The sequence below is a fragment of the Erpetoichthys calabaricus genome, chromosome 4 (assembly GCF_900747795.2).
Source record: "Erpetoichthys calabaricus chromosome 4, fErpCal1.3, whole genome shotgun sequence".
Classification (NCBI taxonomy): Eukaryota; Metazoa; Chordata; class Cladistia; order Polypteriformes; family Polypteridae; genus Erpetoichthys; species Erpetoichthys calabaricus.
This window is the reverse complement of record NC_041397.2, coordinates 39351719-39378201: the sequence shown is the minus strand read 5'-3', so window position 1 is coordinate 39378201 and position 26483 is coordinate 39351719. Positions and strand designations below refer to the sequence as shown.

Here is a 26483-nt window from a genome sequence, read left to right as displayed (position 1 = left end):
CCATGCGCCCTGTGCTGGCTGGGATTGGCTCCAGCAGACCCCCATGACCCTGTAGTTAGGATATAGCAGGTTGGATAATGGATGGATGGATAGAAGCTGTTTGTTACAACATATACTGTTGTTTGGCAAAAGCAGAACAATGCCAAGCAATTCTGACTTATAAGCATTAAATGGAGGGATGTTATGAAAGGAAGTAGTTTAGTGGATCCAAGCTATTACGTTAAAAGGAGTTCAACATGAACACAGGGGCACAGTTATAAACCTCTTAAAGGTAAACTTTGTATAAGCATTATAAGTCTTTCTTCACACAGAAAACCATAGACACATGAAATAAATTTCCAAGTATTGTAGTAGAGAGCAGAATAATGTATCAGAGTAGGGATGTTTAAAATCCAGCTTAATGTTTTAGAGAAATTTGGAGAATAGAATTAGTGAGCTTTGTTGGTTGGAATAGCTTGTTCTTTTCCAAAAATGTCTAATCTTCTAATGTTCATTTTGGAAGGAATTAAGGTAGTATTCAGCAAAAATAGCTCAGTGGAAGCATGGAGATCCTGAAGAGCAGCACACCAAGCAAAGGACATTGAGGGAAATACAAGGTTACACAAAATATAGAAGTGGATTCACCATTAGACCTACTTTATACATCTGTTTGTATCAGGTTCTTGGTAGTCCTACATGTCAGATTCTGGTATAACAAGAGCAACTCTTGGAATGCTTATCCATAACCCAAAGATTAGTTTTGTATTTTTTTGCTATGAGATTGAACAATTATTATATTAACTATGTTTAACTTTATGTACTTTTTTTACAACTGTGGGTCACAAGTTAATGATGCCATTCTGAAAAGGTGATAATTGTGTTGCCTAGGGTAACACGGTATACCATTACCAAAAATATATATAAAAAACAATTTTTAAAATGGTGTGGTACTAGCAGTTTAGTACTTTCGGTACCGGAATTAAAAAGTAGCTTTAAAAGATCTTGTGCTCAGCTCTTCATTCTTTTGCTCTCTGATGCACTGAAGACTCCATGGGGGACTCATCACCCAACCAATCCCCAGCACCCCCATCCCAAATGACGTGGTGGAAAATTTAACTGTACTAGTGTATATCCATGGAGGGAATTTAACACCAGAAACTGGCACACTTCTTGATGATCATACCTATACAGATCTGTGATCTCAAAGTCTTAGTGTCAGGAACTCATTATGGAATTTTTTTTGATGACTTAGTTGTGTTTTGTTACTCATTTAGTTGTTCTAATTTCTAATGGCATCACAACACAATTTTCGAGTATTTGTTTTGCCTTGGCCTCCCAGTATGCAGTGTGGTTCATGATGTTGGCATGATTCCAACTATATAAGAAGGCCGCACATGTTGCAAGAAATGACAGTTTTGACTAAGCAACCCAGACCTACTGTACATGAAAGATGTAGCACTTGATCATATAAAGGAATTAAAGTTGTAGTGAAAATATTAATAGATTTGTATAGTTAGATAGTTTGGTTTAGTCCTAGTAACAAGGGAGCTTCGCCCCCTGCTCGCTTCGCTCGCCTACCCCCGGCGTTTTGAACCCGTGCCCGTTGGGCAGCCGTAGTTTCAGATGCGCGTTGTAGGAGCTTGCGTTGTTTTGAACCCGTGCTTGCCCTGCTTCTGTGGTTTGAGACGCGCGTTGTAGGCGTATATCCGTCAGTCGAGCTCGTTCGGTTTGAACCCGTGCCTGCTTTGCCTCCGCAGTTTCAGACGGTGGGTCGCATTCGGCGTTTTGTACGATCCCAAGCAGTACATTATTCCTAACTTCACTCCGCAGTAGTGCCACGCACAATATGGCGGTGACACCTGCGCCTTCACTACGCAGTAGTGCCACTCACAATATGGCGGCAACGCCTGCGCCTTCCGTATTATGTCGCGTTTTACCATGCTGTGTAGGCGCCTTTGCCTTTCGTACTTTCCCGCGCCTTCCGACGCGCGATGTAGGCGCCTGCACCTTCCGGGTCTGCCTCCGCTGTGTGGTGTGGACGTTTAACTGTCGTTTTTTCTGCTTTTATATTCTGTATCTCGCTGTGCATGTGTTTCGTGCCTAGGTTTTTTTGAAGCTGTTGCATTCCAGTTTTCATCATCGGTAACCTGCTCTCCATGTGTTTGGCCCCGTTCTTTAACTTCTTTATGACGTTTAACTTTGTTTCCTACTCTGTCTTTTATTTCTGACCTCGCTTCATCCTGCTTGCGGCATGTCAGACGGTTTGTAGTCTCTCCCATTTCGCTCTGGGGCGGGGGGGCTTGGTGTGGCGCCTGCGCACTATGTCTCCTGCGTCCACGGGCAGGTCCCTGCGTCCATATCCGGTTTACCATTCTTGGTTAGTAATATGGATATGGTGAAAGATAAAAGAGAAATTCTATGCAATGACTCTGCCAATAATTTGACAATTCTTTTACCTTGCAACAAAAGGGAACACCTTTTAAAATCTTTGCCATTCCACTTTGACTTTAACTCCACTCCACCTCAGACATGCCAGTTGTCCTTTTGATCATATTAGTTAGCGACTTAATCTTAGAAAAACGGGATGAAAACCTCTTCTAAATAAAACATTTAATGCTTCTTCTTCTGGTCTTTGAGCTCCAATTTTATTTTGTAAGTTGTTTTTCATTTAAATAAGAATTTGTTTTGACAAGGGTCCTGCTACCTACCACTTCCAGAATCCAGGGTTCATATCCTGCCTTTGTAGAGTTTGTAAATTCACCCCTTCTCTGTGTAGGTTTTCCTGGACATTGCAGTTTTCTCCCATGTCTCAAAGACACACAGTTTAGGTTAATTAGTGAAGTGGAATTACCCTGGTGTGTGTGTTACTGAGGGGTATTTTGAAGTGAGTGGGCCCTTTTTCCTATGCTGGACCCAATACTGCTGAGATATGGTTTACCAGTGTTGGAATAAACAGAATTTGGATATGAGTGAATGAAAGCAATAAAAATGTTTAGAATGGAAAGTCTTTCTTGTAATATATTTTTAGAACAATTGTAGCAAAAGAAACAGTGAAATGAAGAGGAGTAGTGCAGAATGGTAAACATCATCACAGTTTTTGTGGAGTGTTACTTTATGGTCAAAATCAAGTTTGGAGTAATTCAAAAGGGTACTTATTGGACAGATGTTGACTGAGGTTTGGGGAATCAAAGGAGGATATTAGAGTTTAGGGGTAGACTGATGTGTGAAGGTTTAGCTGATATAGATACAAAACAATTTATTTTTGTATAGCCCAAAATCACACAAGAAGTTCTGCAATGGGCTTTAACAGGCCCTGCCTCTTGACAGCCTTGACTCTCTCAGAAGACAAGGAAGAACTCCCAAAAAAACCCTTGTAGGGAAAAAAAGATATAAACATGAGCTCAGCATAAATTGAGCCTGAACGATAGGACAGACACAGACTGTGCATAACGGAAGAAGCAACATTAGGACATAAAAATCTGAAGAGTTGGCTAGGCAGAGACTGATAGCACGTAGTCTGGCCATGAGTTACTCAAAAGTTCAGAGACATCAGTGAGATTTTCTTGCTCTTATTCTCTGCTATTTATTTTAGATATCTTTGGCTGTGGTTTATTTAAACATTAACATTTTAATTAGGCATTTGTGTTCCCACTCCACTAATTATATATGCGGTTTGGAGTAAATACCAACTGAGGTTCAGAAAGCAGATCCTGCTGAGGCCGAATTGGAGTACTCTATCCTAATGTAATACTGAGGCAGATGAGACACTTTCATTATTCATAAATTCGATCTGTTCTGGGTAGGAGGCATCTTTTTTAATATATATACTTTTCAATCTCTTTTAATTTCTGGTGTGACACAGTGGTGCAGTGGTAGTGCTGCTGCCTCGATGTAAGGAGACGAAGGTTCACATCCCAGGTCATCCCTGTGAAAAGTTTGTGTGTTTTCCCCTTGTTTGCATTGGTTAGGTGGATTGTTGTCACTAACTTGTTCCTGATGTGTATGTCAGTGTGTTGACCCTGCATTAGACTGGCACGCTTTCCATTGATTGATCTTGCGTTGCACCTTATACTTGCTGGGATAAGTTCCAGACCCCCGATACTGTGCTCAGCATTGCACAGGCTTAGACAATGGTATGGTATGGTAATATTTCTGTAAATCAGTGTTCATCATATATTTAATTTTCTCTTCCCAAGTAATAAATGTTCAAATTTTCATATGGTTTTGGGAAATAATGACTATTGCTGCAGAAGACAGGCAAAAAAACAGTTTTTTACTTTTCAGTTGTAGAATGCTTGACATAAATATTGACTACAAGGTACCAAGGTCACACGTTACATTGTCTGTTTTCTCCTTACTGCCTTATCTTTCCCCTCCTTTTATCTACTGTATGTATCTGAGATTCGGTGAAGAAATCATTTTAAAATAAAAGCTTTAAATTTGTTTTTCCTGTCATAATTTAAAACACCTCTATCAAATTGTCTGTTCATTTAACTTGAGATTTTTTAACATCTCCAGTCTTTTCCTCATTATTCTGACTCGGCAGCCTTGGAATTAGTATAGTCTTTCTTTGTCTTATTTGCATCTTATTTGTAATATGGACACCAAGAAGTGCACCTGATATTGCACATGAGACCTGGCAAATGTGTAATTTATTTTAAGAATAACCCCTCCATTTATACTCAACACATTATGCCCCATAAAACAACTTCCTATTTGCCTTCTTGATAGATAGATAGATAGATAGATAGATAGATAGATAGATAGATAGATAGATAGATAGATAGATAGATAGACTTTATTTGTTCTAAGGAGGAAATTTAACTTTTAATGGAAGCTCCAGAAATATTATAACAAACAATATTAACAGTCCCCGTCAAATACACACAAGAACTACAAAAAGAAGAAAACTTCTGACTTTTGATTATTGCTATAGGTATTAAGAAATCCCTGTAATGTTTCTTGACATGCTTATGTTGAATAAAATTGTTATGCTGAAAATACTCGATGCTAGTGTGTCAGATAGAGGATGTGCAGCATTTTTCATAAATCCTGTCAGTTTTGTCTTCACTCTTTCCTTCGTTGCTACCTCTAGTAGGTACAGCTGGCATCCCATAACTCCAAAACTGAGCCTGCCTTCTTAATTTGGCGGGACTCTCTTGAAGTGATGAACACCACAGCATAGAAAATCACACTGGCCATCACAGAGTTAAAGAATGTGTAAAGGATGTCTCTACCAGCATTGAAGGAATGCAGTCTCCCAAGAAAACAGTGTCTGCTCTGCCCGTTTTTACAGTGGATTCAGGCCCCTTAGATTTAATTTTGCCATTTTGCCCATCAGTCTACACTCAATAACCCAAAATGACAAAGTGAAAACATGTTTTCATGAAGATTGGCAAATTTAGTAAAAATCAACAACTGAAATCTCTCATTTATATAAGTATTCAGATCCAGATTGAGGATTTGTTTTGTGTATTGTATTGTATTGACCCCCTTCTTTTGACACCCACTGCACGCCCAACCTACCTGGAAAGGGGTCTCTCTTTGAACTGCCTTTCCCAAGGTTTCTTCCATTTTTCCCTACAAGGTTTTTTTTTTTTTGGGAGTTTTTCCTTGTCTTCTTAAAGAGTCAAGGCTGGGGGGCTGTCAAGAGGCAGGGTCTGTTAAAGCCCATTGCGGCACTTCTTGTGTGATTTTGGGCTATACAAAAATAAATTATATTGTATTGTATTGTATCCTTTGCTGTAGCACTACAAATTGTGGTCAGGTGCATCCTATTGCTTTAATTATCCCTGAAATGTGCCTAAAACTTCATGGTGGTAAACTGTGTGGTAAACTGAATTAATAGGACATCATTTATAAAGGCATACACCCTTGTATATGAGGTCCCACAATTCAAATTGGACAAACATCAATCTGTGAAGTCCAAAGAGCCAAATACAAAGAGGCCCTTGAAGAAAACCTGCTCCAGAGTGCATGCCACCTCAGACTGGGGCAAATACTACAGATCTACAAATTGTCTTTGGAGGCGACGTGGCATCTTGCCAGGTCATAACACTTTAGGACATATCAAATACCCATCCTTCTACATACTGAGTGTGGTTTTCCATACAGATTTGCAGGGAGGTTTTGACAGCACTAGGTTTAAGGCAAGTATCAACACTGAGAGGGATCCCAGTGCATTAAAGGGTCCATTTACACACCACCCACCCTCAGTCATATACAGCATACCATGTACACCAAAATCTGCACCAAAAGTTAAAGGAAGGAATTGAACCCTGGTTTTCGAACTGTGAGAAAACAGTACCCACTATGCCACTATGTCTGCCTGTAGGCAAATGTCAGTGTCTACAAACAAGACTCACTGGGCAGGTATTACACCTGGGTGCAGGTAATTGTGAGGCAGCAATGCCAACTGCCACCTGACTCTGCCTTACTACATGCCAATGCCCACATCTCTTTAGGTGTGGGGTAGAAGTGCTGACCACCATGATGCTATACGTACCTCTGTACCTACACCAAACCCCATAAAAAGCGTGACTGGAAGAGTATCAAACCCAGGTACAGATAAGAGTCAGCACATATCACCATATGACTGTGCTGCCCATATGGTTACACCAAATGTCACAATAACAATAACTTGGCATAACTTAAATTCTGGTCCCTGCAGGGGTGTAGTAGTAGTAGCAACAACTGTGCCACCATGCCTGTGCTAAACTCCATAAAAACAGTAACTGAGTAAGAAATGAACAAAGGCCACTTCTTATATACCTCTGCTAGAATTACAATGAGAGTAAGCTGGTTGGAAATTAACTCCGGTTAATCAGGGTGTAAGGCAATGACATTAACCACTGTGCCATTATACCTACTCTAAACACCACATGCTGAATGACCAGTCAGGAAATGAAGCAAAGTTTAAGGATGTGTGAGGCTGCAGCACTAACTACTGTGGGATCAGACACCTATATTGCTATATCCAACGCCACACAAATAATGAGTGGATTGGAATGAAACCCAGATCCCTGAAATTGTGAGGCAGCAGTCCGAACCACTGTATTACTATGCCTACTTAACTACCCTAGCCAAGCTTCATAAAAAAAAATGACTGGATGGTTTAATGGAAGTGTGATACAGCAATGCTAACCACTGTGCCACTATACGCAAGTCAAAGTCCATACTAGACCTGTGTGGGCCGGAGCTGAACCAAGGCTGACATAGGCATGAAATAGCAGTGCTAGCCACTGCATCATCGTGCCCCCTCATATGCCCATGTCAAAATCCACAAAAGCTGACTAGGTAGGAGTAGAAGCTGGATGCCAAAATTTGACAAACAAATCTCTAACCGCTGTGCCACTATTTTTCCTTGCATGTTGTTATCCTCAATGAGAGTAACTTGGTGGGAAATGAATCCAGATCCTTGGATTTGTGAGGTAGTAGGCCTAACAACTGTGCCACCATGCATGATTTTAGGCCCAAGCCAAACTCCACAATAACAGTGACTAGATGGAAATCAAAGCTGTGTCCCTGCAGATATGATGCAATAATACTAACCACTGTGCCACCATATCTACTATATGTCAAAATTGCACACAAGTGGGCAGGAACTGAGCCAATGTCAAACAGTATGAGGCGGCAGTGCTAACTACTGTGACACCATGCCTTCTTCTACACCCACGACATACTCCACTCAGACAGGAACTGCAGGAATTGAATCCATATCCAATCTGCAGGTGTACATTAGCAATGGCAACCTCCTTGTTACTGTGCCTGGGAAGTGTATGGTAGCAGTGCTAATGGGTGGGAACTGAACCCAGTTCTCTAATCCTTTTAGTTAGTTGTAATTCCAACCTATATGCTGTGACAGTAGGGGACGCTGTCATACCTCCAAACCCGCAGACAATAAGTCCAAATACCAGGTAAAAGTATAAGAAATGAATTTAATTTCTTTATAATGTGCACAAAGCACCTCCATCTCCACAATATCCAATAAACAATAATAAATCAACAATAAACAATAATCAATCCTTCTCTCCACCCAGCAGCTCTGTCACACTCTCTCCCAACTCCGGCTCCGTCTGCTGGGTTTCCCACAGTCCTTTTATAGTCCTGGACCAGGAAGTGCTTCTGTCCTTCAGTCTATGTGCTTCCATAGCACTTCTGGGTCAGATGAAAACTGTTCTTTTTCTTCAGCCCGGAAGTACTTCACTTCTTCTGTCCCTGTGACGAGGTAGTACTTCCGGGCTATAATAGAAACACTCGTGTCTCCCTGCAGCGGCCCCCACGGTATCCAGCAGGGCTGTGCAGCCGAACTCCATTGTCCATAATGCCCTGAGGGAATTCGGGGCACCTCCATGTTGCAGCGAGGCTTCCCTCTAGTGGCCTGGGGGTGCTGGCTGGGATAAACTGCCAGCCATCCCTCACAGTCCCCCCCCCCCCCCCCCAGTGAAGCATGGTGGGGTGTAGCGTCCAGCCCCGTGAGGGTAGTCTTCCTCCAGGAGGTATTTGCTGTGGTCGGTCCATGACTCCGTCCTGTAAAACAATTATAGGAGAACCGTGGGGAGACACTATACAAATGCTTTCCTTCTTCCCCAGTTCTCCTGGGACAATTTTGCCACATATGGCCCGGCCAGCGGCATTCATAGCACAGCTGCCGTCCTCCTGCTAATCTCCCCCTGTGAGACTGAAAACAGTTCGGAAACTCTTGCTCCGCCCCTTTATCCGCTAAGGAGGGGTCCACCGCCGCACATGAGCTCACAGCTCCACGCTCTATTTTACCAGGAGACCCCCGTTTCTCTTTTGGGATCTCATTTTTAATCTGGGGCTTGTCTATAGTCTGAGTCTCTCTATGTACAAGAGAGAGACGTTTTGCTGTTTGAACCCCTTTTGATTTACAGATGACCGGTGTCGGTGTCTTTAGGATCGCATCGCTCCAGGAGGCAGCACTATTCAGCTGCTCTGGACCGATCGATCCTTCCCCTGAACACTCGGTCATCATTCCAAACTGTTTTGTAGGGCTCGAGGTTACTTGGCACCCGCTATTGATTAATGGCAGGCCCGTTTCACTTTGTGTTCCTCTTTCATTTACGGTACCGGTAATCCTTACCTGTACCGCCGAATTAATCAATATGGGAGGCTCCCGACCAAACCGCCGCAGGTAATCATCCAGCCTTTTAAAAGGCGCTTCGGCCGCTGCTCCCAGCTCCTCGACGATCTTCTTAATGGTCATCACTACCTGTAAGAAACTTTGTATGGGCTGAAGTAATTTTTCCAGCTCCCACACGTCCATATTATTATTTAAATCGGCTGGAGGTAGGCTCAAGTCATCATCAGCCCTACCTCCTGGCCATGAGCCAATGGGCACGCCTGCTTCTGGCACATGCTCTGTGGGGTTTCACAAAGGCGGCTGGGATTTGGAGTTTTCTCTGTAGGTCCGCGGTGCCGACTTCGGCTGACTGCGATCCGCCTGTTTCAATTTATCGGCGGACCAATCAGTCATTTCCAGGACCCCCTTTCCTTTACATAGGGTAAACGATGCTTCGCTCGCCTCCCCCTTCCCCTTCGGAAAGTCCAAATCCGTAATTTCTTGGGCGAAGCAAAACGCTGACCTTCTCCTTCCCAGAATCCCTCGGGGTAGGTCACGTGTCCCCTGTCGGCATACTGCATGCGGAAGTCCTCTTTGCTCGTATGCTTGGGTGTGAGCACACTACCATCTTCGGGATTATCTCCGGCCTCCCGCATAACCTCCGGACAATTTTCTATGAGGTATGAGCATGGGACAAAATGCGTTATTTTAAAAATGTTCTCAAACTCATCCCTGGCACATACCTCGTTGTAGTCGTCATCATCCGGAAGCTTCTTCCGATATGCGTAGCCGCTCTGAGTCTCGGCCTGAGTGCAGGCAACATCGAGCGCTTGACCTCCACTTGTGCTGCCGCTCTGCTTTGTCCTCTTCTTCCCCATGACGGTCTGGTGAATGGGCTTGCCGTTTTCCTGTGTCACGCTGTCTTTTGGGTTCTGTGCACAGAAATTTTTTCTTTTTCAGGTTCTCTGCCAAACAGAGAATCCTGCTGACTACGCCATTGTGACAGTAGGGGGCGCTGTTGCACCTCCAAACCCGCAGACCTCTCTCTTGTACTGTCACTTAGCAGCAGTCCTTTAGGAGGCCCGATCGTTTTACACGACATTGTCTGACAGTAAACACCAGGTAAAAGTATAAGAAATTAATTTAATTTCTTTATAATGTGCACAAAGCACCTCCACCTCCACAAACAATAAACAATAATAAATCAACAATAAACAATAATCAATTCTTCTCTCCACCCAGCAGCTTTGTCACAATGCACGTTGTGATAGATTGTTGTTCCAAACTCACAGCCTCCCCCGGTCCACTTTATGAGGGCCTTCACTTGAGCGCACTGTCCTCTCTCTTGTACTGTCACTTAGCAGCAGTCCTTTGGGAGGCCTGATCGTTTTACACGACATTGTCTGACAGCAAATTCTACACTCACCGGACGTTAGGCGTATCAGCGTTCCTGCTTGGTTTACTGCTAAGCAAGCGGAGGAGATTGACAGGCATGAAATTCAAGATGCCCAGTCCTTTGACAGGATTAAGTAAGTGCAGTTCGAACACCGTGAGTGACACACTGCTGAAGGTCGCCCCTAGATTCCCACCAATCTGTTATTTTAGTGTGGATGGGGTGCTAAAGCTCAGTGGTAGTGAGGAGGAGTCTGGCAAAAAACATGGCTGGCATTGATTATTAACCCAACATTTCAGCAGCACCGGGTTGTTTAGCTGCCTGATGAGTAAGACATTTTCCACATGAAAGATTCATTGGTGTTGTTTAGCATATGATACCATTAATTACTGTAACCTATGGCTTTGTGACTTTCGACTGCTGGCAATTGTCAAGCAGCACAAAGAACAAATTGGTAAGAAAGAAGGGAGCTGTTATAAAGATCTTTCCACCTTTTAATTCTTCTTACTGCCATATTAATAATGAACATTGCACGTCTGGATAATCATTCCTGACAGGGAGGGGGGGGGGTGGCATGGGCTGCCATCCATTGCTTTGGAAAAAAACGATATCTTTATATTGTATAGCACCTTTCCTGACAAATGCCTTTGTAAGGTGCATTTGAAACAGTTCATTGTGGCACGCAGCTATTGTTGTTTCCTCTTGAATCCAAAATGTATGGTTCAGATGGGTCATATTTTTCATGCATATTTTTAGAATGTCACTGAGCACTGGGGAAAATTGTTTTGTTATTTTTTTATGACAACAGTGGATCACATTTTGAATGCTGGTTAGTGGTGTGTCCTGATACTCCTTTATGGCAGTTACCATGGAAAAGCTGTGTCCTACTCTACTTTGGTCCATGTTTTTTATCAGTGGTCTGTTTCTGACCGCAAGACCATTGGTGTGGTGGGGGGGGGTTTGTGGGGGTGCTGAGGGTGCTTGAAGTGCGTGATTGGTAATTTTACAATAGGTGATTGGTTGTTTAAAACCGCTATTAACTGATATTGGCTAAAATAGAGAATTGTTGAGAGAATTGGTAAGAGAATTTTTTGTTGTACAAATTGTTGAAAGAATATGTAGGTCTAAGCTTCGGTGTCTGTGGGCATCAAAGTGATTACCTTGTCATACAGGTATATTGAACCTATAAAAATTGGTATCAGCTAGAAGCATATTTCCGAGTGCTTTACACAATATGTTATTCATCCAGATGTAAGTATGGAGTCTGGAGCATGACTTTGTAATACTGCGTACAAGGCATTAGTCAACCCTTGGCATAAATAATTTTAGCTCTCAAAAAACACTAATACTTTTAGAAGGTCGCAAAAAAAAGCTACAATATCCCCATACAGTATAGTAAGCTTGGGGGCTGTTACTCTAAATGGTAGAATTTATAGAACAAATTAATTATTTACTCTTTTAAACAAATTTAAAAAGTGAGCGGAAAGGTGCAGTGTCGTACACTCAGAAGTTTTGAGTATAGGGAACTGGGGCAGTTTAAACCGTGTAATGTGTTCTCATCGGTGGGCTATTTGACATAAAGAATACTGCACACTTTTGAAGGGTTATTGGGTGAGGCTTGATAGAGAGTGCAAGTAAGTAACAGTGTGATATGAAAAAAAAATAGGGATTGTTGTTTAACTCCTACTTTGTTGGATTTTCTTTAAAATTTAAGCACTATGAAGTCTCTGTTTTACAATTAGTGAGGCACGTATAGTATATACATTACTATGTAAGTTTGTTGTTGCGGCACAATCAGCCTGCCCTTTAATTGAGCCTTTGCAATTTTGTGAAATTTCCTTATTTTGGGATGGCTGTTGGAATAGGCAAATAATAATACAGAAAATCACAGCCTTGGCATCCTCAAGGATTAAGCAACCTTTGTAGAAGCCAGTATTTTGAGAAAACACTAGGTTGCTAGCACATCTGTGGGGGCCAGGCTTCTACAAATGAGTTCAAGGACTCATTTTAATGAAGATATCTTTTTGTTTTGCCAAGGTTTTCACAGGCTGTTTTATTGTGTGTTATGCTTTCAAGCTTCTCATTTTATAATGCTGTTAACAGTTGCAGGCATAACATTCATCTATAAAGAGGGCAGTTATTAAGTTCTTTAATTTGATCATCTGTTGTTGGGGAGAAAATGTAAGTCCTGTTGTGAAGTAATATGAATTTAATATTGGTATTTTTCAATTTACTTGAACTTGTAATGGATTTGCATTTTTTAATTCACTTATTTCAGTTGTTCGGTTTCTCAGTCAGTCATTTTCCAACCCACTATATCCTAACACAGGGTCATGGGGGAGTCTGCTGGAGCCAATCCCAGCCAACACAGGGCACAAGGCAGGAACAAATCCCCGGGCAGGGTGCCAGCCCACCGCAGGGCACACACACACACACATACACACACACCCACACGCACGCACACACACCCACCAAGCACACACTAGGGACAATTTAGGATCGCCAATGCACCTAACCTAACCTAATCTGCATGTCTTTGGACTGTGAGAGGAAACCGGAGCACCCGGAGAAAACCCACGCAGACACGGGGAGAATGTGCAAACTCCACGCAGGTCTTCTTACTGCAAAGCAGCAGCGCTACCACTGTGTCACCGTGCCGCCCTGTTTGATTTGTATAAAATAAAACACTGGAACTGAACAGGCAGTTCCGTTATGTGTGCACAGTATGGTGCATAATTCTGTGGGTGATGGAGCAAAAAAATGTTTCCTATTTATTTAAACATGTAATGTTGTAATGAAATTCTTTTCTGTAAATACAGCACCCCTTACTTAGAATATCTTCTCACACCTCTGCTTAACACTGATCATGACTACCTTTGAGGCCATTGTGCTTAAACTTTACAGCAGGACTGCACTTCCTGGATTTACTCATAGAATGAAATGTGGCATCTGCTTTACTCTTTACCATTCTCATCAGCCCTGTGAGTTTCAGAGGGACATAATCTGTTGTTTCATGTACCATATGATGATTGGTCATTATATGGGAAAGGCAAGTAGGCCTAAAAATAGATTATCATTATAAAGCAAAATAAAATATTTTGATAAATTTTAAAAAGTTACAGGTTGAGATAGTAGGACAACTTAGATATTCACCTTGATGGACTTGTTATGTTCCTCATGTCTTTCACAAGCTTTTCTGTAAAGGCTACAGGCATTCATATGAAAATCCTTTTAAACAAATATCAATATACTTAGGTGTCTGTCTCCTAGGTCTCCAAGTTACGAGAAGGGTGGGCCCTGGTAGAGTGGTTGTTTGTGGTCTAAAGGCACATTTAGCACTTTAGAGCAGGAGCACCATTAGGTTGGCAGAGGGCAAAGGGAAGCCCCATTGGAAGCCTCCAAAAGTAAATGGTTGAAATTGGCAGGTCTAGAACAGGGTGATAAACTAGTGTGGGAACAGAATGGATGCTAGGGAGTTGCATATGTTCTAGGTGTCACTGAATGACAGAGGCAGGTTCACTAGAGCAGGAAGAAGTGAGAGGTGGCCTGAGTGGAAACATGCAATACTCTTATGGGCAACTAGAGGACATGTGAGACAGAGGCCAGCAGGAAAGACAGGAAACAGGTGGCAGAATATAGCCATCCACAGAGGAATCTGGGGAAAAAAGACATTTTTAATTACATAAGATTTTACAAAAAGCCTAGCTGCACTTTGACTGATAAACTCAGAGCTACTGTGCTCTATTGGTACCACCTTTAAGGAAACCTGCTTAAAAGATAAACGTGAGCTTGAAGGAGTGCTGTTAATATTTACAATTCAGATCTTGAAATGATTGACTATAGTTTACAGTTCACTTATATATGTTGCTGTAAAACCTGAAAAATATTTCCACAACTTTGTAATATACACAAACTGTCAAATGATAATCTACTATTTCCTACTTTGCCTGATGCTGCTGTGATTTGCCGTATAATTAATGCTCGTATGAAAAATAAATTGTACAAACTTGGCTTTGTATTGAATGAGAAATTTTAAACAAAGATGCCAAAAACGTAGATGTATAATCATATAAATATATGTCTCTTACAGGTTGCTGTGGTGCTCATGGGAAATATGCTCACAAATTGTTGAATGATCTCTTTGCCAACTACACAAGTGCACTGCGGCCAGTGGAGGACACAGATAAAGCTTTGAATGTCACCCTGCGCATCACTTTATCCCAGATCATTGACATGGTAAGACAAGCTTCTGTGGCTTTTTGTTAGCTTTTGCACTACTTAAAGAACTTAGGTGACATTTAAATTAAATGCTAATAGGACAATGTCCCTTATTTCAAGTATATTGTAGTAAATCCCCATCAGTATGAGCTCATATTAAAAGTTTAAATTACTTTCAAGGAGTGGGTTACATTTTAGAAAGTCAATCAGTCAGTCAATCAATTTAACATACAATCCATTCTAATAATCAAGTTAATTAATTAATACAATCAGTCACGCAAAAACATTCACCAATTCATCCATCCGTTCATGATTCATCTATTCATCTTTCAATCAGTTAGTTCATCCATCAATCATTCCCAAACATATTCAGTCACTCAGAGATTAAATATATCCATCTTCCACAACAAACATTCTTTCCTTCCTTCCATTCTTGCATTGCTTTTATTTTGAACCCTTTCAAACACTATCACATTAGAAAGTAATGATACAACTCACACTATTCTGATGTAGTAATGATAACAAACATGGAAGATAAATAAGGAGCAAACCCGTAGATGCTCTGGGTGGAGTCTGTCAGTGTCCTTCTCTCCAGTCGTGGTATGAAACAAGGCACTGGCTGTACAGTATGCCAGACTGAATTAAGTGTACTGTGAAGACTTCATAGAAAACATAATGAAGTCTATATTAGCACATTTTGTCACTTTAGAGTTAGTAAAACAAAATGAAGAATTGTGGTTTTAAAGGGAGGAAAGCTTTCATACTGTAGTTGGAACTTTCATACAGTAAATGCTGAATACACACTAAATGATGCATTGAGCAAGAGCAACAAAGTTCAGTGATCATTTGTTGAGAGTTTTGTTTAGGAACAAGAACAGCTTCAGAAGATCTCAGTTGTTTCAGTGCCTTTGTTTGCTTTCTGTTTGTCTCTCCTGAGATATTCACTCAGAGTGTCACCCCCTCCTCCCAGCCACTATCCTGTCTGAGACAGCAGCAGTGGAGATTCTAAATACTTCACCGGAGTTACAACCACAAACTTCTTCCATTCGGCTCAAAGGTCACGTGTAGCTAACAAGAAACCGGTATACTGTATCTACATGCTGTGAAGGAGTTTCTTACGCAGCAGTGAGCGCCTCCCTCAACTTTGTAGCAAACACAATGCCAGTTAGTCAAAGAGAGACCTTATAACATAAATACAAAACCAGTTAGGGAAATAACTGATGGTTTTAATTACAGTTCCTTGTTTTATGTTTTGATTCTGGTATTGTCTTAGTAGCATGTTGAATGATTTGTAATGATTTCTGCATATCTACTCTCTTTTCTGACCCTAATAATTTTCTGACCTATTTCTTAAAAGAAAGCCCTTAAAGATTTCTGCTGCTCACAATAACATTGTTCCCTTTGAGGGCTGGGGGCTGGTAGGGTAGGTACTAGGATGAATGCCCCAGAGGTTACAGAAGGCACTCCTGCCTCAGGATGACCTCTGAAGTGAACCCTGGTTGGGATGTAAGTTTCTTCCACTAGGAACACAGGTGAGCTTGAAGTTAAAACTTGTGATAAAAACAAGGGGCTGGTAGGAAAAACTAAGGCCAGAAAAATACAAAAAGAGGCAAAGGAAGTGGCAGACAAAAAGAGAAAAGCATTTGGCTTGGCACAGAGATGATGATCCAACCCTTCTAACAGACAGGAAGAGTGAAAACTCAGAGAGGCATACTTATTTTTTGTTCAGTCCCTCATTGGTATGCTTTATTTCTGATAAAAGTGATCAGGTTTTATAAATGTAACCTCCTTGGCTTTCATTCTGAATTCAGATGTGGTTCAGGGAATGCTCCTGTCATTTAAAAGAGCATTTTCTTTTTCGGTTATTCCTAATTTGCCAAATTATTTTTGTCTTGATGCTGAGCTTCTGTGTCTCAGAGGCCACGTCTATTATAATGTACTTTAGTCGGTTTATGTTACACACTGATGCAATTACTTCCTATCCAATGGTAATTTATGGATTGTTAGACAAAGTGTTCCTTCAAAAGATCCACATTTAGTTTTTTGTTATCATACCAAACATATACCTCTGTTAATTATGGAAGATGAAACCAGTTAAATATATTTACGTATGTGCTCTTTTGGGAATGTTTCTATATTTTGAGGCTTTAAAATTATATTTATTCATGGATTCCATTTATTTGCCTGTCATTACCTTGAAAGTGGCAAGTCCATTTGTATTTCATGTTGGGTTTTGCATCTGAGGACACACTCTTATTGCAATATGTTGTTGTTGTATGCATTAATTTGGCCATGTGTATGAGGGACGTTCAAAAAGTTTCCAACCTTTTTAAATTCTATTTATTAAGAAATTGAAAAACAAATCACTTTTCTACATAGTCGCCTTCATGTGCAATGCAATTTTCCCGGCGTCATACCAACTTTTTAATGCTCAATTACTACTCCTCTCACCTTCACTGTTTCCAATGGAAATATAAAAGTGCGGAAACTTTTTGAACATCCTCGTAAGAAAGGGACCTATTTTAGAGCTGTATAGCAGACTCTGATGGAAGTTTACGTAACAAATCAAATAAATACTCTCTTAAAAAAGAATTCAACACAAAGTTTTTGTTTAAGAATTACATGTTTTTTACTATACATTCATGACTATGATTTCTGGTTTGCCATTTCTTAGCAAAAGTTCACTCAATTGTCTTAACACAACTTCTGTTCTGGGTTGGCTTGTTGTGAATTTATTCTCATTTTTTGATCAAGAATAAAGAAAAAAAATGCTGAGATTATCAAGGAGAATTAATATGTCACAATCAGAGAAGTAGCACCATGTTGTTGAGGAAACAGTCAAATGTTTAGTCACTTCTAGAACAGAGTTCTACCACAAAAGGATCTTCATACATCTAGAATGGTGCAGCAATGTTCCAGTTGTAAAGAAGAGAAATAAAAAATGCTACATTGATTTGATTAATATGTTCATATTTTTATTTAATGGTAAAATTAATATGCTTGTTATTTTAGGTAAAATACTCTTATGTTTCTGTCTTTTAAGTCTTTGATAAACTTGCAAGTTTTTGTTACCTTCCCCATGGCTGCAATTTAATATTTAACCTTATGTAATGGTAAATATAGTGGAATTATTGTATTAAGAATAGTAAGTGGTAACAAAGAAATAATACATTATTAATATGCCTGAAATAATGGTTTATCATAAGAAACTAATGCTGAACTGATGATAAAAATTAAAACAATAATGAAACAAAACATCTTGTGTTCCATAATGCCAAACCTGATGGGAAGGAGGAATCCTGAGTGGGTAATCTCTGCTTTTTGTTGCAGGATGAAAGAAATCAAATCCTTACAGCGTACCTGTGGATTCGACAGGTGTGGACTGATGCGTACCTGAGGTGGAATAAGGATGATTATGATGGGCTTGATACCATCCGCATACCTAGTAGTTATGTATGGAGACCTGATATAGTCCTATATAACAAGTAGGTTGGAATGGTATTAAGTTTCATCAGTTTGATCTCCATCCTTTTAGATCACCTTCCTCCTTGTTCATTCATTTCATGTGCACAGCCAAGGTACAAACAGGACATTTATCTGACTGGATTTTATTTCAAATTAGTGTATTGGCAGATGATAATTTGTATTTGGAAATTGTCTACTTGGTTCATATTTAATAGAGCAATGTTTTGTAACTTTTCCGTATTTTAATAATCTTTGCAGTTTCACATATTAAAGGGATACTCAAACTATCACAGGTAAATGCCAAACAACATTGATTGTGAATGGTCAAAAATGAATGAAAGGGCACACATACTGTATTTATTCTGATTGGACACAGAAATATCTATATATTTCTGATTGGACACAGAAATATCTATATATTTCTTTAAAGGACAAGAGGTAGCAAGAGGTAGCAAACATATTAAAACAGGAAAGAGTGGAATACCTCATCTGTGCTCCACTTTTGTTCTGCCAGCAGATCAAACTTGCTTTACTGACTAGATTTGCTCAAATGCAGATTGAAGTAAACAAACTATCAGCGCTTTTCACATGCAAATACAGTGCTTGGCTTCATCCAGACCTATGTGAACTATGTCCCAGCATTCACATTAGACATTTACAAAATTATATGCGTCATATCATATACATTGATAGCATAAAAAAAAAAAAAAAACATTCATTTGCATTTTTAGTGGTAAAGCCTAAATATAATGAAAAAAGACTTCATTATTTCAGGCTTTGTGGCATAACAATATTTATTTTTATAACATTTCTAAAACATATCAAAGATGTAGCTCAAAATGCCTTAATAAGTGTCAAAGAAGAAAACAAATGAGAAACAGATAAGAATAACAATTAATAAATGGCAAAAGTATTAGGTAATAATTAATCAGTATGCACTTACATAACACAGATATTCAAGTAATATATAAAGTAGAATCCTTATATAGATTCATGATAATGATAAGTCTGATACTATGGTCAGATGGCTGGGGAGGACAGAAAAACAATTTAAAAGACCTCCAGGTGCAAGTTGATGAAGAAAAAACAAATCTGCCAAAAGACCACTCAGCTTCCTGTAGACATGATACCCAACATAAATGTACTTAAGTAGTTCCTTATTGTTTTTAAGCTTCATGCTAGAAGATTTGATCCAGTTAGTCTCACAGATAGTCAGGGAACCGACTTTTATTCCAGCATCACAAGTGGCTGCACAGTACTTTGATCAAGTGGTGGCACAAAACACAACCACAGAAAAACAGAAAAGAAAGCAGACGAAGTAGCAATTTATAATCATTTCAAAATAGGGTTTGTATAGGTTGACACGATGGTCATGGATTCAGCATAGCATCCTTGGTTTAGAGTTTGCACATTATCACAGTATCTGTCTGTGCTCTCCTCCCACATCCACAAAGACATTCATGTTAAGGTAATTGCCACTTCCATATTAGCTGCAAATGAGTGTGAGTATTGATGTGTGTGTAATCGGGCCCAGTGATGTACTGTCATTCTCTCCAGGGCTATTTTCTGCCTTGTATCCAGTGCTGCTGGAACAGGAACAGTTTTCAATCAACCATATAAAAGATTAATCAGGTTTGAGAATATTATATGGATATAAACGTATATACATTGTTAACACATAACAGAGTGTGTTTTTGAAGATAATAAAAAGAAAGACTAAATAAATCATCTGAATTCATTAACTGATTATGTTTTTCAGTGCTGATGACCAATTCACTGGCTCTATGGAGACCAATGTTGTTATTAGACATGATGGTCAAATAATGTGGGACTCACCAGCTATCACCAAAAGCTCTTGCAAGGTGGATGTTTCCTTTTTTCCATTTGATGGACAACAGTGCAGACTTACCTTCGGTTCTTGGACATACAATGGAAATCAAATTGATATTTTAAATGGCCTTGACAGTGGGGACCTGACAGATTTTGTGGAAAATGTGGAATGGGAGGTCTTAGGCATGCCCGCCAAGAAGAATGTTATTCTTTACGGTTGCTGCTCAGATCCTTATCCAGATGTCACCTACACTCTTAAACTTAAGAGAAGAGCCTCCTTTTACATTTTCAACTTGCTAATTCCATGTATTATGATCTCCTTTCTTGCTCCATTGGGGTTCTATCTGCCTGCTGACTCAGGAGAAAAAGTTTCCCTTGGTGTCACTGTGCTTTTAGCACTGACGGTCTTCCAGCTGCTTGTAGCAGAGAGTATGCCGCCTTCAGAAAATGTTCCTCTTATTGGTGAGTTTACATACTTAGTAAATCTTTTCTAAAATTTCAGACGAAGTGTATATTAGTTTCACGATAACTTATTATTTGTTGCGGTGCAGCATATTTTGCCGTTCATATTTTGATTAATTCCTGTACTTGATTAGATTAATTCAGATGAATGAACAAATCAAGGAAACATAGTGCACAAATTAAAGGTACGAATTAGAGGAGTATGGCTTTAATGTTAAAGACAACCTCATTTGACTTTTTAATATGATGTATCTTCTGAATTTCCCTTATAGTACATTACTGACAAACTGTCATTACTCAGATTCAGACTGCATTTGTACATCATTCACATATCCCAGAATAAAAACTAAACCATAATGCTTACAGACTTATAGTAAAACCCTATTTTATTGCTGTTTCTGTGGTGTGCTTACTCATTTTCTAGCAGGATAGCATATTAGGGTGTAACATTGTAGTGATGTGATGTGTTTATGCAATCAACATGCCCTTTTTAAACTTCAAAACTGCATTCTGTAATATATATGAGGTTTTATATTAGGATATACTAGAATGTTGTTAAACATACTTTTGTTGTCACTTTTGTGGGGCCCCTTGCTGCCTCCAACATTGACTCATATTCACATGGAGAAGGGACAAGGGAGGGAGACCTGAATACTGAGGCAAGACTACAAATACTGTATGCTTGACAAGCAAGCTAAGTTTCAGTTCAAAGCAGGCAGTGTGAAAGTTAAAATAGACAAAGAGGAAAAAGCCAGGACAACCTGGGAAATATGGCTTAACTCCCCTTTTGAGTCTGAGGCCCTTTGTTATGGCTACTGTATGTTAGGACATGAGAGAATCAAAAAAACAAAATGACATGACTCATTGGCCAGTGTTTTGCTGTGTTGGAACTGGCAGTCTAGAAGCAAATGATCAGGAAATGAATAGACCAAAAAATGTCTGCAATGGTCTGTGGTCAAAGCCAGATGGAAAAATGATATCAAAACACCAATGTCCAACCGAAACAACATGCTCAAAATTGTTTTCCTAAAGTTTAGACAAAAAACAGTATCACTGAATTCTTTTGAAGTATAATCCAAAATCTTGGACGTAGTGAGTAGTGTGCCGCCCAACCAGAAAATACATCTAATTGGTGACATCTGCAATAAATGCAATATCAGCAAAAATAAAAAGGAGTAAATTGGTAAAATAGCATTAACAAGAAAATAATCAAAATTTGCGTAGAAATATATAATAGAAGCTAAAATATCAAAAAGCACAAAATCATTACAATCAGATTTTGTTAGAAGGCAAAGCAAAAATACAAGTGAGTAAAATAAAAGTGAAAAATGAGAAGAAGATCAAAACTATTGGGGAAAACTGTGAAACAGGACAAAAGTGAAATTATGAAAGTGTTGATCAAAATAAATCCATAAGCAGATACAGTATTGATTTGTACAACTCAATGAAGGAGCTCTGAACTGATGTCAAAAGCAGCATGTGATGGACAAGAATATTTTCAGGAAGAAAGCCCATGGCAAATCATTTCTGCAGCCAAGAGTAGCATGTGGAAGAGAAGAACTACATTCAGGCAGTGGGCATTGTCCTGAGAATAATGTGACAACTGCTGTTACACACTGTAATTCAGCACTGGAACCTCTGACCAAATATGGAAACCATTAATGCATAATAGGAACATATTCTGTAATGACAGATGAGTGCTTCTTGTAATGACCATCATCCTATAAGACTGCCAGTGAATTTGGGTAATGCATTTGAATTGCTCTTATGGAAATATGTTTTAGTTTAAGCCTAAAATGCCACTTTGTTCCTCAGGGATTTCATACATTTCTTATAATTTGTAATGCACTAACTTTATCACGATGAATGAACAAGAAACCTGCTTACTCTGAGTGACAAGTATTTATTTTCAATTAGAGTGTTTTTTTCTAACAGTAACTCTTAATTCTTCATTTTCAGGAAAATATTATATTGCCACAATGACCCTGATAACGGCATCAACTGCCTTGACAATTTTTATCATGAACATCCATCACTGTGGACCAGATGCCAAGCCTGTTCCAAAGTGGGCAAAAACAATTGTTCTGCAATATATGGCCAAAATTTTCTTTGTGTATGAAGTGGGTGAGAACTGCATGAGTCCTAAGCCTGACAAACCCGATGCTGCACCACCAGCGAAGACTAACACAATGAATGGTCAGGCCAAGAAAGATGACTTTGTGTTAAAAATTAAAAAGAGTCAGGATGGTCTGGCACAGAAGCTTCAAGAAATTCAGGAGGAGCTTGATCAACGTGGGACTCCTGCTGCATCGATGGCAAACACACCTACCAATTGCTACACTCCATGGAAAGAAGAAGGAAAGTATGTCAGTTTGGACCGAGGAGACTGTGGTGGTGGAGGTAAAAATAAAGACACGTTTTGTAAGGTGCAGTGTGTGTGCCACCATCACGACCTACTGAAGAACACTGAGTATATCGCCAACTGCTATCGAGATCAGAAAGCCACCCAGAGAAGAACTACAGAATGGAAGAAGGTGGCCAAGGTAATGGATCGCTTCTTTATGTGGATCTTCTTCATCATGGTTTTTTTCATGAGTCTGCTGATCATGGGAAAAGCGGTTTAAACAAAAGCCAATTCTCAGTAATTAAGAGGATGCATGCCTGCTCCTTAAATTTGAAAGAAATGCTGGAAGGTTTTGAAAATCACTGCAGCCAAAGTTTCATTACCCTTCCCAAAAAATGTAATCACAATAAACAATGAATACCCAAGGGTTTAAATTAAACAAATAGTAATGCTGTCTGTTTGTCTTTAGGTTTGCTCTTCAGGTTTCATTACGTGTCTGGATGTAAACAAAAACACAATGTACAAAAGCTGAAAGCTTCTTTTCACTTCTTTTTGTGATGTACTTCTTGAACCTTATAGATCCATTGATAGAACTGTCAAGTAGAGGAAAGCTGAAGGTGTTATATTTACAGTGTTGACAACATATTCTTTAGAACATATGCAGACCCCTTCACTTTCTACACATTTTGCTATGTTGCAGCCTTTTGCTAAAATCATTAACATTATTTTTTCCCACATGAAGCAACGCTCAATACCTCAGAATGGCAAAGTGAAAACAGAATTTTAAAACATTTTTGCATATTTATTAAATTAAAAAACTGAAAAATCACACTGATACAAGGATTGAGACTTTTCACTCAGTACATAATTGAAGCTCCTTTGGCAACGATTTCAGCTTGGAGTCTTCATCAGTTTAAATGGACAAGTGTCGCAAATCTGGATTTGGGGATTTTCTGCCATTGTTTTCTGCTGGTCCTCTCAAGCTCTGTCAGGTTAGATGGAGACAATCAGTGGACAGCTACTTTTCAGGTCTCTCCAAACATGTTCGATTAGGTTAAAGTCATTCTTTATTGTCTTTGCTTTGTGCTTGGGGTCATTGTCCTGTTGGTAGGTGAACCTTTGGCCCAGTCTAGGGTCCAAAGTACTCTGGAGCATGTTTTAATTAAGGATATCTTGTTACATTGCCCTGTTCAGTTTTTCATCAACCCTGTCTAGTTTCTAAGTCCCTGCCACTAAAAAAAAATCCTCGGCATAATGCTTCACTGTTGAAGTTTGTTTATTGCACAGGTCTTAAGCATTGCCAGGTTTCCTCCAGACATGACACTAATCTTGGTTTCATCACACCAGAGAATCTTGCTTCTCATAGTCTGAATGTTCTTTAGGTGCATTTTTGCAAACTCCTAACAGGCTTCCACATATCTCTTACAGAGAAGAAACTTCTGTCTGGCCAATATGCCGTACAGTAAATCCCAGATCAGTGGAGTGTTGCAGTGATGGTTGTCTTTCTAAAAGTTTCTCTCATCTCCACACAAGTTCTCTTAATCTCAACTAAAGTGACCATTGGGTTCTTGGTCACCTCTAAATCATTGCCCTTTATTCACTATTGCTCAGTTTGGCCAGGTGGATACCTTTAGAGGGAGTCGTGGTTGTTCCAAACTTCTTCCATTTATGTATTATGGAGGGCTGTGTGATGTTTGGAACCTTCAATGTGGCACACCACTCCATGGTGAATAGCACATACTATACACTGAACTACATGTGCTGCACTAAAAAGCATACTGTATATTGAAATACTTACATTAGCCATGTAAATTGCAAAAATAATCTTAAAACATGTCACAGGTCTGTTACAGCAAATGCAATAAAAGTTTACTTAAATATACTATATGCATATACAGTATTTACAACACAGTTGCAGAGTACAGTGTATGTATTTGTTTTACCATATTGTGTACGCATTTTGGCACTTAGTATAATAAGAAGATAGATGTTTTGAGGTAAGGTAGTATACACACTAATCATGACACCAGAGGGGGCGATGTGTTGAATGTTGTGAAGCACATACAAATAAGGATTTCACTGTACTCTGTACACGTGGCAATAATCACCCTATTAACGCATAAGACAAAATCTTGACTTATGCTGTATGTATGTGTTTCAGTATTTAATTAGATACCTTTCACTGTATATTGTATGCATTTTAGTGTGACATATATGAGATAATATCCGAGTATATAGTGCATGCATGTCAGTATATGGAGCAAGTATTCTCATGCACAGTATCTATGTTTCCATACGGAGTATATGTATTGAAATGAATTAAGGTCTAAACAGCGCATCCAACAAAATAGTTTCTCTATCTGCTTTGTTTGCTAAAATTTGGTGGTGTCATTTGTATTAATTATAAAGAACTGCCGTTTTATGCTGAGAACTGTTTATTAGGTAGCTCAGCCTAAATATTTAATTAGTAGTTTATGGTGGTGCAGTAGTTAGTGCTACTGCTTCCCCACTCCAAGAGACTGGGATCAAATTCTAGTCTCAGCCACTGTCTATTTGGAGGCTGCAGGTCTTCCAGTATCTGTCTGAGTTTTTGTCTGGCTCCTCTGTTTTCTGCCCTGCATTTTAAAGATGTGCATGGTTGGGTAATTGCTGGTTCTACATCGACCTACTGTGTGCCTTTAAGTGGACTGACATCCTGTCCAGGGTGAGATGCTGCACCTATGACACCTTTGAACTCAACAAAGTGGGTGATCAGAGATAGAGGATTTATGGTTTTAGACCATTTTCCAGAACCATTAATTAACCTGTCCTTTAAATGTTTTGAAAATATGCTTTTTGAAGAGTTTTGGGTTAGACCGATATCTTATGTAACAATTTTGCACCCATTTCATTCTCCACAACCTCCCAATTTTCTTGCATGTAAAATAGTTTACTCTCTTGGCAAGGCTTTATAACATGGATGTCTCCAACTTTGACCTTCAAGTGATTCTCATAAGATCTATTAGCACCCTCACTACATATTATGTAATGTTTTTCTTTGTATATGTATAACTTTATTTATGTACATTAAACTTTATTTGCTACATATGAGGCTCACAGTTGTATTCTTTTCAGGTTCAACTCTAGGTATCTGTTCTGGCACCATGAAGGTGACAGGGAAATTTTCATATGAAGGACTGGAAGAAGAGATACAAGTCAGATAAACAATCAAAGACTCCTAACTGAGAAGTCATATAAACACTATTATAATGCCAAAATCAAAAATACAAAATCTTAGTCAATAATATCGACATTATAAGTTGTTTACCAGGAGCACTACCTGGATAAACACAGGCTCTTTTTATGAACACATACTCAGTTAGGAAGGAAGTGTTTGGGAAGAACTTTATACCTTTCCCTAGAAGTGAACCTCAAGTGCTTTTGGGTCAATTGCTTAGCAAACCCATCACAAAATGGCAGCAAAACAGAATTCAAAATTACAACTAAAAAAGGGCTCAAAATAATAATAAACATTACAGTATTGTCTTCTAGAATGACAGTAACCACAGAATTAAATGTTGTGACCTCTGAAACCTTTATTAGCATATAAAGGAAAAAAAATAGGTTTCAAATGTGCACAAAAATAAAAAAATAATACCAATCATAGCAGGATCTTCTTATTCTCATAACTTAGCATTATGTGTAAATTGAACCAGGTAAGTTGAGGGTGT

General features: G+C 39.3%; 1 protein-coding gene across 1 annotated transcript in view; it reads left to right on the top strand.

Moving 5' to 3' along the window:
- Positions 1 to 24577, top strand: part of chrna10a (cholinergic receptor, nicotinic, alpha 10a) — a 49601-nt gene extending 25024 nt beyond the window's left edge. Inside the window, exons 2-5 of the mRNA XM_028800986.2 lie at positions 14545 to 14690; positions 18003 to 18157; positions 19897 to 20429; positions 22389 to 24577. Of these exons, the coding sequence (XP_028656819.1) occupies positions 14545 to 14690; positions 18003 to 18157; positions 19897 to 20429; positions 22389 to 23053 (1499 nt within the window). The 3' untranslated portion in view covers positions 23054 to 24577. The remainder of the gene's footprint in view (positions 1 to 14544; positions 14691 to 18002; positions 18158 to 19896; positions 20430 to 22388) is intronic.
- The last annotated feature ends 1906 nt before the right edge of the window (positions 24578 to 26483 follow it).